We start from the raw sequence: 13,009 nt of genomic DNA on the forward strand, positions 1-13,009 counted from the left end.
AACAATAATAATAATTAATAAATAAATATATTTTTGTAATTCATTTACTTAAAATAAAAATATGAAAACTGCTAATAGTTTCCCCAGTTAACTGTGACAAATCTTTAATAAAAATACAGGCAGTAATATATATATATATATATATATATATATATATATTCAGTCAATTTTCTGAAGTCCCCAATCATTAGCATGCATATCATCACAAATTAGCAGTTATTCTTCGAAAATAAAACTGACCAAGGTCTTTGATTAGGTTGCATAGCATATCAGCTTTGATGGTAGCGTTTCAGAAGTTCAAAATGAATACTTTGTAGAGAATAGCTCAATAACTCAATTACACTCTCTTCTGGAGTATTACAGGTGTAAATAAACGTTACATTAGTGTATATTATGACCCATCATTAAATGCTCATTTATCTTAAAGGATGGATTATTGGTAGCAAAAAAGCTGTACCTGACAAGAGTGGGGAACGCCAGCAGTTTACAGAAAGACAGGGAGACGAAGCGCACTCCAGCAGGCGTAGCTGGTGGACGACTGGTCATCAACTGCAGCAGCTGCTCCGCCTCTTCATCTGTGGGCCTGTGGAGATAAAACTCTTGAAATGAGACTTGGAAACGGTTTTTACGAACTCATTTTAAATCAGACTTGAGGAATTAATTTCCATACATCTACAACCTCCCCGTGGAACAAAGCCAGGAATTTCCTTTTAAGGGGGAATTAAGTTAAGCAGCTTAAATTATGTGTGGTTAAAAGTTACTACACTGGTGCTGCACAATATATCAGTTCAGCATCGATATAGCAATGTGCACATCCACAATAGTCACATGAGTCAGGATTTTATTTGACCAGATTTGACCAGTTTCCACCCTTTCATGGACACCAGATTCAAAAACTTAAAAAAAAAAACATTAATTTTAATTTAAGCACCTTTGTAATTCATAGACCAACAAATGTAGCCCCATGAAAGGTCCTTACTGTACTTAACATTTTACTTACACTTAACATTTACATTAAAAATGTCAAAAAATGACCATTTTAAACAGCCATGTTCAAAGAACCTTTGATCATAAACACTGTCGGGATTTAGTATGGTAATGTATATGTATCTTGCAATGTTGATGTATTTGGTCTTGACGGTATAGATCTGCTACGCTGCTGCTGCTTTGGTTATTATGGCAGCGCAAGTAACGAGACCTGCTACTGCCAGTATATACTAAAGATCTGCGCGGGACCAAATTTATGAATCCCGCACCCGCCAGGTTTTAGCCCGAACCCGACTGCTCGGGCCGCCGCATCTGGCCCGATTGATTCAGGCCGGAATCGGGCAGTGAGTCCACAAGCATCCGGAGTCTGGCAGCCGGAGCCGGGCTGAGTGGTAAGTCTCCGGCAGGCGAGAATCTAGCCGAAACTGGCCCGAGTGTATTTTGCTATCTGGGAAAACTCTCTCTCTCTCTCTCTCTCATTCGTGCGCGCGCGCACTCACTAACATACACACACACAAGCACCAAGCACACACACAGGCAAAGCTCGCTCGCTCGCTCGCTCGCTCGCGCTCTCTCTCTCTCTCTCTCCCCCTCTCTCTCTCTCTCTCTCTCTCTCTCTCATTCGCATAGCAATATCCGCTAGACATTGCTAGATATTGCTAGACAGCCCGCTCACGTCCCAAATTAAACCCGTTACCGACCGCTCCCACGATTTATTCGGAAATTTATTCCCGCGCCGCAGAAATCTGGTCGGGTCCTGCGGCGCCCGCGGGACAGCCGCAGGAATGCAGACCTCTAGTATATACACAGACATGCCGTCTGAAAATATAACACGATGCTGCTGAAAACATATATATAACCATCGTAGCAGATCTGAACACAGCTGCAGCAGGGGTGGAGGAGGGTCTCCGAAAACGCGCTGCAGCTTGACAGCGTAAAATGACGCAGAGCATTTAAACTGATGAGGAGCAAGCTTATTGGCTGCGGAGATGACAGCAACCAATCTCCTGCGCCATGTCGTTATTGACGAACAAGCAGATCAGGTGAACATATCAGCATGCACGCGCATAGCGTTTCATGGCAAAAATGTCACTTAATGAAATTTTTTCAATACTGGTAATATTCAAGTGCAGTTATGGAAACAATGATAAAATGTGCATTATTTGTCATTATACAAGATGTGTTATTGTACAAGATTTAAATAGAAAATTTTTAATTTAAGAATTTCTCAGTTCTTTTCGTTTTGTTTTTGACAATGGGGTATATGCACAAGGACTTTTTATTTCAGTCAGCCAACCCAAGGGCTTTCGGTAAATTGTCATCCCATACAAAATCGTTGTGCTTAAGATATGATTTCTTTAAACAACAACGCTCTTCACTGCCTGGCTGAGATACCATATTAAGTGGGTATTAGGGCTGCACAATTGACCCTACACACGATCTTAATTCAGCTTTTCTACGATTCAGCCAATTATATTTTTAAGTTCAGAGGAGAAGAGTAAAGACGGCTGCACAAGTCTTTACATCAACATGGACACCTTCAAATGGCGTTAAAAGTGTCACATACTGTATTTATAAGGTATAATTCACCCAGAACTGTCATTTCTGTCTAAATGTAATGATGTATTTGTGGCTGCGAAATCACATGACGTGACCGTGAGCTGTTTGACTACAGAGAACGCGGTGACCAGAACCTGCATATGCTGTGAATAACAAGTAATAAAGATGTAAATAACGTTCAGTTTATTGCACAGAGTGATCGTTTGAGAGCCGCTCTGAAAGAATGATTTGCATGTGTATGTTTTTTCTCTGAGTGAAGGCAGCTATGAGCCGCACTGGGAAGTGAAAGTAAAGATCGTATTCTGTGACCCTAGTTATGATTACGACAAGCATTCCATATGTTTTTTCTTAGCTAACAAACAGTGTTGTGCATGAAAAATAAATGTTTACTGTGTCAATATAACAAGCCTATATAATGTAAATAAAATGCAAGAAGAAATCTGAAAATGACAAATGTCTCATTTTACCAGTGAAACCAAATGGTCTAATAATGCTGTCAATAACAAATGACAAGCATATGTCTCAAACATAAAAATTCTATTTTATAATTATGAATAGTTGTGTTCTGATATTTTCCCAGAAATGGGTTGCGGTTGGAAGGGCATCCGCTGCGTAAAAACTTGCTGGATAAGTTGGCGTTTTATTCTGCTGTGGCGACCCCGGATTAATAAAGGGACTAAGCCGACAAGAAAATGAATGAATGTGTTCTGATGTCATCATTTTACTGTGAATTAACAAACAGGACATATTAAAAGTCTGTTTAAGTCCACCATAATGACTAAACAAAATTTTGCATTTTAACCAACAGCAGACCTACACATAGGCCTAATATTACTATTGTTTTACCATATGCTTGAGAATTAACAATAATAATAGTCAACTAATATTAACCTTTATTTTACATCTACAGAATCGTGAGAAAATCATTTTCTTGATTTTAAACAAAAAAAAAAAAAATCGTGATTCACATTTATATTGTGCAGCCCTAGTAGGTATCAGACCATCCAAGAAGCACTGCATCAAATCATATTTTTCCGCACCATATCTTAAAAATATGGAAATGAATATTACAGTATTTTCAAAGGAGTTTCTGCGCTAGTCTGTTGCTAAGGACGACACCTGCATTTAAACAGTCTTTCACCTCTTTTTACGCTTTTTAACCAAATGGATGCTTAAGACTGTTTAACTTATTATATTTCAATTACATTACAACATTGATGTAAAAGCAACCTTCTGAAACTGAAAATAGTCACATAAACCTTTCAACGGAAGTTCATAATTGGCTGAAAAAACACTAGCTGTGCATATGGTTCATTGAATACAATTGTTGAAATTAAACAATTTAACTTCAAATTGAATTCAAGCACTTTCCAGGTGCCCATGTTTTAACTTGAAGTACTTTCTAGGCCCTGGATCCCTGTCTGAAATTCATGCGCAAGAACCCTGATTAGATTTATGGAGTTTAACCATAACAGAGTAAAAGTTTAAGCAGTAAGTTAAAGCTATGCAATACGTTCAGTTAGATTAAGTATTAAGTTAAGGCATCCAGACACAAGAAATCTGACCATTAGTAACTTTAATAAAGAAAAGATGTGTAGAATTATTTATACACTAAAGACTTTGCAGTGTTACTTTACATTTGATTATTCAATTTCTGTACCTGAAGATAATTTAACTATCCTGAAAAACCTCAAAGCACTGTTCATTTCAGTTTTATCTTTGCTCTATTGCATTTATTTAAGCATATCATTTGTGCATTACATTTTATGCATTATTTACTCCCCTACAAGCTCATTCCAATCAATCAAAACTAATAAATCTCTCGCAAGTCATCTGGTGAAGTTCTATAAATCACAATATATAATCGTAGAAAAATGAAAAATCATAATGTCAGTATTTTTCCAGCCTTGCTTGTGCAATAAAAGTCCTGAAATGTAGAATACCTAAGACCGGCAATCCCCATCAGAGCGCAATAGAGTCGTAGCAGTGCACTGGCTTTCACCACATGCTCCTCCCGAAGGCCAGAATAACCCGAGCTGCTCTCTGTGTCCATGTCGCTGTCGTTGGGGACGTGCGTACTGCGCGAGCGGGGTAAAATGGCCACCAGCTCCAACAGCAGCTGCCTCCGCATCTGCCACAGCACCGAACTGCTCTCTCTTTTTCTCTGAAGTGAACAAACAGTTCAGAGTTTACATCTGCTATTAAGATGTGGACAAGTGGACGATGCTAAACACAAAGACACTAAACTCTCTTAAGATTATTCATATTTAGCCACTTACAGAGGTAGATGAAAACACGTTTGATTGTGTGGTTGAATGTTTTCAAACTGCCTCCCACTATCTGCATACTGACCCAACATAGTTATCAGGCATTTTGTGAGAAAGCGCACAAAGCAAGGAATTCATGTTTAGTATTTTGCTTCTGCCATAATACTGACTGTAAAACTGTAGTTCAGATGTCATCCACATCTTTTCTTTAACTTGCTAACTTACAGAACATGGATTTGTTCATTTTATATGGATGGAAAAAAATCTTCATTATAAGATTTTTCATATTAGTTGGAATTAGGGTTGTAACGATATGAATTTTTTACGGTATGATAATCGTCTAAAACAATACCACGGTTTGACGGTTCGCGGTATACGGTATTAAATAGTAATTCTCATAGCAAAGACCCTGAAAAGAATAAGAACACGTTTTCTGACTGAACAAAGGTTTTATTTCAACAAACTTTTGAAAGAACCATTTTTATAGAACTATAGAAGTCTTTTATAAAAATAAACTGAAAAATCTCCCATTTTAATAAATTAAATTAGAAGGAATAAACAAGCAAGGTCTTTTAAGATTAGACAAAAATAAACTTAAACTGTCCTTCCTTATAAGCAGGATAAATGGGAGACCAAAAGTGCAATACCAAGTTTATGGCTGTAAACATGTATTTAAAGCGTTGTTTTTTTCAGTCTAGGTTGTGATGAAGAAATGTAAGCATGTTGAGATTTTCAGGACTTAATCTTGACCGCTGAGGTGAGAGAATGTGTCCACTTGTACAATGAACAAATAAAAAAATAAGAAAATAATAAATAATGTGTCAAAGTCCAAATAAACATGGTGCAAATCCTCAGTAAAAAATAGATATAAATATTTACTATACTATAAATAGTTACATAACGAAACTAGATTCAATATGGAACATCCTTAGGTTTTATGTGCCAGCATGGATATGGTTGTCTGTGGATATGGATTTGAATATGGTTGTCTGCAATGCAGACAAACAGCTGCACCTTCATTTGTGTCTTTTGAAAACAGCAAGAGCAGCAGTTCGTCTTTGCTGTGTCACTGTTTTGTCATGTTTTTGTGCTGCTGTGCATGCAAAAGTACTTAGTATGAGAATTATTTCATGCAAAACTTTTTTTTTTTTTGCGTTTTATGTAGCCGCGCAGAAATGTATGCCTATCTCTCATTCCGTGTTGTTCAAAAAGCTCAGTGTGGGTCCACAAACAAAAGTGAAACCTATGCTTATTGGTTTTGATATAGTGAGTTTGAACCAATCTGGGCATGGAGGAGGGACAATGCATCAATGTATCATGTCTGGTTTGTCCGGAGACACAGTGACGAGCGTTTCTTTGTCAAATCAGCGTTGTCAAATTTTGATGACGTAACCGCACTGATTCCGGAGCCTCTGAAAGTCCGCTTTTTTATACAGCACTGGAAAGCTGAGATTCTCTTCTTTATGCCAATCTTTGAATTGTATGAATCAGCGGATCAAAAGTTATTAAACATTTAAGAGCAATACTTATTTTTAGCCGCGGGCGGCTGTCTCGGTCTTTAAGGGTTTAAACCGTTGATATGCAATTGTTCATGGTATGATAATCGTGCACGTTCAAATCGTGGTAGACCGTCATACCGGTATATTGTTACAACCCTAGTTGGAATTGATAATCATCATGTTAACTATTTCTTTTGCTCCCTGATACCCTCAAAATAAACATAAAACATAATAATAACAGTCATGCATAATATCATACATTGAGATTGTCATAATCATAAGTAAAACCATGACTATTGTAGCACAGTGTATCCCAACTGGACTTTATATTATAAGTATATTTAGAAATAATTTATATAATAGGTATATTAACGCCTGTCCAATTTATATAATAGGTATATTAACGGCAGTCCAAGTATATTTGGTGACATTTATATATTTATTTTTTATTGTCATCCCTTTCACACTTTTTTTGCATCCACCCAATAGCAAAACATTATTGATCGATTAACTAGAGGAAAATCTCCTCTCGCCCTACACATTTCCTCCTACACAGACAACCTCACATGCTCTGGAGAGACATTTCTGTTCTTCACTAAATTCAAGAGCTTCTTTAAGCTCTTCTTTAAGGTTTGTGTGGTGCAAACAAGCAGCACCGTCTAGTAGTATCTAACATTTATCAAACATGTTATGCTTTTTTTAAGAGTAAATGTGAATGTTATTTTATCAGCCAGCCAAGTTCTAATCAGTAGTATTTATGATTAAGGGGAAAGTTCAGTAAAAATTAAAATTCTGTCATCATTTATTTACCCTTTATGAGTTTCTTCTGTGAAAAACAAAAGAATATATTTAGAAAAATGTTTGAAACCTGTGACTTCCACAGTATTTGCTTTTCCTGCTACTGAAGTCAATGGTTACAGGTTTCAATGGTTACAGGTTTCTCTGCTTTCCTTAAAATATCTTCTTTTTGTGTTGAGGAAAGAAACACATAAAGGTTTACAACCACTCAAGAGTGAGTACATTTTCACGTTTGACTAAACAATCCCAAATAAGTAAAAAGGACACTTTATGTCCAAGTAGTTCCACTGTTCTTTACCTGCTGTCCATTGCGAATGAACAAACTAAACCATGTGCGCACTTTTCCATTGGTGCCTAAAAGCAGACCACTGACGTATGACACCAGAGGACTGACCGCCTCATCTGCCATGTCTGGCTTATAATCCAGTGTCAAAGCAACGCCGAGGCCTGGGAGATGACACTCTTCCACCTGTAGAAGGACAGAGGGCTTGACTTCAGTACATCACGTTGCTCTGATCACTTTAGCTGCAGTCTAATACCAGGCATGACAGGTGGTCTTCGAGCCGGACACTCACCACCATGGCCCTGATGTTCAGAGCCTGAGACGGGTTCATCTGACACAGCTGCCGGAGAGCTTCTGTCCTGCGGCGACCACCAACACTCTCCTCGTCCTGCCGCTCTCCGTTCTTTATCAGCCCTCTGCACACTGGACACACAAGAGGAAAGAGTTTGGAATAAATGTACTGCTTTTAAATGACATAAAAATATAGTTTCATTACATTCATTTCAGTTCAAAGACTATTTTAAAATAAAATTCATGCTGGCCAAAGATTAATCCACTTTATCGCATCCAAAATAAAAGTTTGCTTTAACATACTTTGTGTGTTTTACGTAGATATTTAAATGTATATATAAATTTTATCATATAAACATATTTCATATCAATGTAAATAAACTTCATACGCATGCCTGTATGTATTTATATAAATTTATATTAATTGCAATTCACTAATTAAAATACAATGAATTAAACAACTTAAAACTGACAGCAAATAGATAAAAATTAATAAAATATTTCACGTAAAATAAATGTTTGGTAAGACTTTTAGTACAAATTCTCACTATCATTAAGCCAGTGGTTAATGACCTGCTTATGAATACGACATTGGCTTTTTATAAGATTTTTTAAAGTACTCTGTAAAACCCAGTAAGTAAAGGTAACTCAAACAATTTGAGGAAACCAATTGCTACAAACATTTGTTTAAAAACTAATCCTAATAAGTAGTGTGAACTTAATCCGTTTAAATCAAACAATTTAAGCACAGTAAAACCCAATAAATGAAGAGAACTCAAACCAACTGAGTACTGTAAAACCCAATAAGTTAAGGCAACTCAAACCGAATGCTACAAACCATTTGAGTTAAAAACTAATCTATACGAGTACTGTGAACTTACTCTATTTAAGTTAAAGTAATGAGGTATTAATTAACTCATTACCTTCAACACTGAGCTCAAAACTCTTTTCAAATGAGTAGAATAAACCTTTGGTAAGTTTTGAGTTAACTACACTCATTTCATTTGATCAAGTTGATTGTTGGGTTTTACAGTGTATATATTCTGCATGATCTTTTTCTACATCCCTAATCCTAACCTTTCCGCTTTGTGGAAAGCCCTTATATGGAGCTGGTATTGACGTGTATAATAAAAAAATACTAACGTTGTTCACTGAGAACAATTAAAAATCACTAACAGAAGAACAAATACAAGTTAACTACTAGTTAATAACAATTAATAAGCAGCAGATTAGGAGTTTATCGAGCTAAAAGTCACAGTTAATGTTTTGTTATTAGCAAGAACTGTACCTTAAAGTGTAACCAAATTATCTTTCAAACTTTCTATCACTTTTAAAGTTTAATATTTCATAAAACATTTTATTTTATTTTCCGTTTGCTGATCCTGATACTGACTACTGATTTCTTCATCATGATCAGTCGATACCAATTATGATCTTTTAGGCTTTTTATAAGTGACATGTGAGCTCTTTGTTGACTGTTTTAAAAGGCCTTTAAATTCAGGACTTACACAAATTACACAAAATCCATATTAACTAACAATATAACCATATAACTAGCCTAGTGTAAGTTATGCAAAAACTCTCATTTTGATAATAGCTGTGTTGGGGCATTTTTTAACCCCTCAACATTGAATTTGTGTGGCGCTGTTGTTAATTTTTTTCCCACTGAGACACATTGGGTCTCATTCACTAACCATGCATACACACAAATCTATGAGTGACACTAGGGTTGCACGATATTGGAAAAATCTAACTTTGAAATATTTAGTTTGAAATATTTTGGCTATATTGGGAAAATAATTTTATCCACAGCTAAACATACTACGTTATGGCTCAGATAGGAATAAATAATCCCCACAAACATCTTTAAATAAACGTTTCTTTATTTGGCTCTGAATTAAGCTCTGGCCTTGAATTAAAATAGCTGTTTTTCTTTTATTCTGTGATTTTAACCACAGATGACAGCTTGCCACGCAGAATGATTAGAATTACAGAGAGCCTTTTATAACCCAGTGCAGGAATGATATTAGTTTCAATAGTCTCTTATGAAGAAGAAAAAAACAGCTGATTGAGAGAAAACGCAGCCGAGTCCGTCACAATTCATCCTGCATCTGATTACAGTGTATCTCTATAGACAAGCTCTTTCCCTTAATGATTCAGCCTTGAGCAGAATATTCTCCCAATGAAAGATCCTGTCTAGGTAATGAGCCTTGAGAATTGGCCATTCAATAATATGAAACGTTTCAAACTGGCTCTGAATGGAGCCTCGCACAAATAAGCTATTGACTCAACAAGGACCTGGGAGTGATGAAAAGATAGCAGAGACTTTAAAATGTTTTTATTTCCACTTAGTGCGTCTTTGAGGAAAACCCACATATACACATAAAGAGACACAAACGCCCCCAAGCCCAAACTGCCCATAATCAGCAGCCGAACTCATCAAAATGGAAATTCGCCACCTCTGGATGATCGTACAACCGCCACATAAAGCAGATCAAATGTAAAGTAAACCCAAGTTTCGCGTGGCTTTATAGTCAATGGAGAAAAACGCAACACACTGATTTTGGTACGTTAAAATTAAATTAAATGTATATATAACCCTGATCCAAGACTCACACACATCTAAATGACTTTATTAAGACAATCTGCAATTTAATAAATGTAAACTGAAAATGACAGATAACTATAAGATGCCGTCTTTAAAAAGTCATTAAGTAATTCTTTGGGTTTAAAACAGACCTGGGCATTTACGGCCTGCACGGACTTCTTTGATTGGCCCGCATGAAGTATTTATTTATTTTAAATTCAACCGCAAACAGGGCCTTACAATGTGCAGGAATGATATTACGAGTCAACAAAAGGGGACTTTTAAATAGGTTATAGCGTCTTTTTAACGAGCAGGTTCATTGCGAAAATAGGAAGAGACACACATGGGGTATGCCAGGCTCATGTTTTCCAGGCGCCACGAGTTAAAAACCCCCAAAGCATTTCAGAGTGCCACGAGTGAACCACGAGTCATGTGATAGGAACTAACCAGGCAGCTTCACACATTGTATAGAAATTAATCCTGGTTTATACTTCTGTGTCAAGTAAGCGGCGTGACCCACTGCGCATGCAATGCGCATAGCCGTGCATTTATACTTCTGCCCGCTGTTTTTGTTGCTCTGCAATAACACTTCAGAAACGCTAGTTAGCAGTAGGTTTTTATGTTTCTTCGCTGGTGTTTTGTTTTTTCTGAATGCTAGCTTAAGGCTGGCTCAAACTCGCTCATTTTGAGGCGGCAACCGGCGGACGTGCAACAACTTTAATCAAAAGGTAAACACAAAACAACAGTCTCTATCCAGAGCTCCTTCATGGGACTCCACACTTGGGAACAAAGCTGCATCGGGCTCCCGTGGCTCTCACCTCCGCACACAATTATCAGCGCTACCTAGCCAACCAATCACAGAGCTTGCGCTACGCATCGTTGCGACGTGTAGTCACATGTTTTGAGAGGTGTGCGGCATTGTCACCGAGGGCTATGAGTCCACATGTAGGCTGTGCCGTAGCATATGGGTGTGCTTGACGCAGAAGTATAAATCAGTCTTTACAAAGTAATAATTTTTTTTTAAACAAATGATCTGTATTGGTCTGGCCCTCTAAACTACCCCAGAGTCTAATGTGGCCCGTTGGAAAATTAATTGCCCAACCCTGGTTTAATAGAATAGTTTAATATCCTTTCACATTCAAAAAATACATTATCGACCACCTCAAGCGTGTCAGTTATGTGACATCAAATTAGCAGTTGTCACATACATTATTAGATTCATGAAAGCATTTTTTATTAGTTTTAGATTGAAAACAACAAATGCTACTGACCACCTTCAAATATATCATAAACATCCGAATGCTTTTTTTTTTTAGATAAACTAGTGATTCTGCATTTTCAATATGCTATATAATAATATTTCATAATATTACAATTAGGATTTATTCAGCTTCAACTCAAGCCCTGATAAAACCCCAGAGTGTAATATTGTTTAAAGAACAATAACTATGATATAAATAATGATGGTGTTGAGGAACTGAAGAGAATAAAATCCTCACTTTCAGGGAAACTTGTGATATCAATAATAAAAAATATATAGATATAATCAATAATAAATAACAAATGCTGCAAGTGGAGATAAAAGCAGTAGCTCTTTTCCTCCACAATAACTACACACTGTGCCTCAGAGCAGTAAAATTAACAATTATTGTGCATCATTTGTATTTTGAGTTTGGTGGTGGAGGCCTGATGTTTGGCAACACAATGAGTTCTGGTGGGTAATTAGTGTACTTCCATTTAGTTTATACATTACTTCATTCATTTATTTATTTCCGCTTATCCGGGGTCGGGTCATGGGGGCAGAAGTCTTAAGAGAGCACCCCAGACTTCCCTCTCCCCAGACACTTCCTCCAGCTCCTCCGGGGGGATCTCGAGGCATTCCCAGGAAACCCAAGAGACAAAGTCCCAACAGCATGTCCTGGGTCTTCCCCGAGGCCTCTTCCCGGTGGGACATGCCTGGAACACCTACTTAAGGAACGGTGTCCAAGAGGCATCCGAAACAGATGCCCGAGCAACCTCAGCTGACTTCTCTCAACTCCGAGCTTCTCCTGGGTGACAGAGCTCCTCACCCTGTCTATAAGGGTGCGCCCTGCCACTCTGAGAAGGAAACTCATTTCAGTCGCTAGTATCTGAGATCTTGTCCTTTCGGTGATGACCCAAAGCTCATGACCATATATATTACTTGATTGTGACAAAAGTGTTTGAACTGCATTGCAAAACTGTGATCTTAATCTGTGACATTATACGGTCATATACATCCTGTAGGCCATTAAGATTTATTTTTTTGTTCTGATATTTTATTTCTTATACTTATAGACTTATTTTTACACTATAGCTTTTGATTGAGACATGTCTGTTATTTTTATTCTTATATTTAATTTTTTTCATTCTTATAGATCTTTTTTTACTCTCTAGCTTTTGACTGATGTATGTCTGTTATTTTTATTCCTATATTTTTTATTTATTTATTTTTTTTCCTTTTATTCTAATTCGTCTACAGTTATGTTAAAATGAGTACTCCATAACTTGTGATTATCAATCTATCTATCTATCTATCTATCATTAAGAAATATAACTGTAGCAACAAAAACAAACAACCCCAGAGTTTGTTGTTTTTTTTAATGCACAATTTGGTGAGCAGCAGTGGGGTCTACAAGCTTAAATGTTTCATTGAATGATCTTTACAGGCATGTGACCAATTCTAGATTTTACTACAATGTGCTGCACCCAAAACTGA

The 13,009-nt window shown here is 36.9% G+C and overlaps 1 protein-coding gene across 2 annotated transcripts in view; it reads right to left on the reverse strand.

Annotated features, from left to right (window-relative positions):
• ints2 (integrator complex subunit 2) overlaps positions 1–13,009 on the reverse strand; it is a 48,620-nt gene that overhangs the window by 31,301 nt on the left and 4,310 nt on the right. For both annotated transcript variants that reach the window (XR_012385913.1, NM_001020542.2), the window contains 4 exon segments: positions 7,687–7,817; positions 7,410–7,580; positions 4,491–4,711; positions 458–583 (listed from right to left, as the gene is read on the reverse strand). Coding sequence is in view for 1 of the 2 variants with exons in the window: in NM_001020542.2 (NP_001018378.2) it covers positions 458–583; positions 4,491–4,711; positions 7,410–7,580; positions 7,687–7,817 (649 nt within the window). In the remaining variant the exon portion in view is untranslated.

This window comes from Danio rerio, chromosome 10 (genome assembly GCF_049306965.1).
Source record: "Danio rerio strain Tuebingen ecotype United States chromosome 10, GRCz12tu, whole genome shotgun sequence".
Taxonomy (NCBI): Eukaryota; Metazoa; Chordata; class Actinopteri; order Cypriniformes; family Danionidae; genus Danio; species Danio rerio.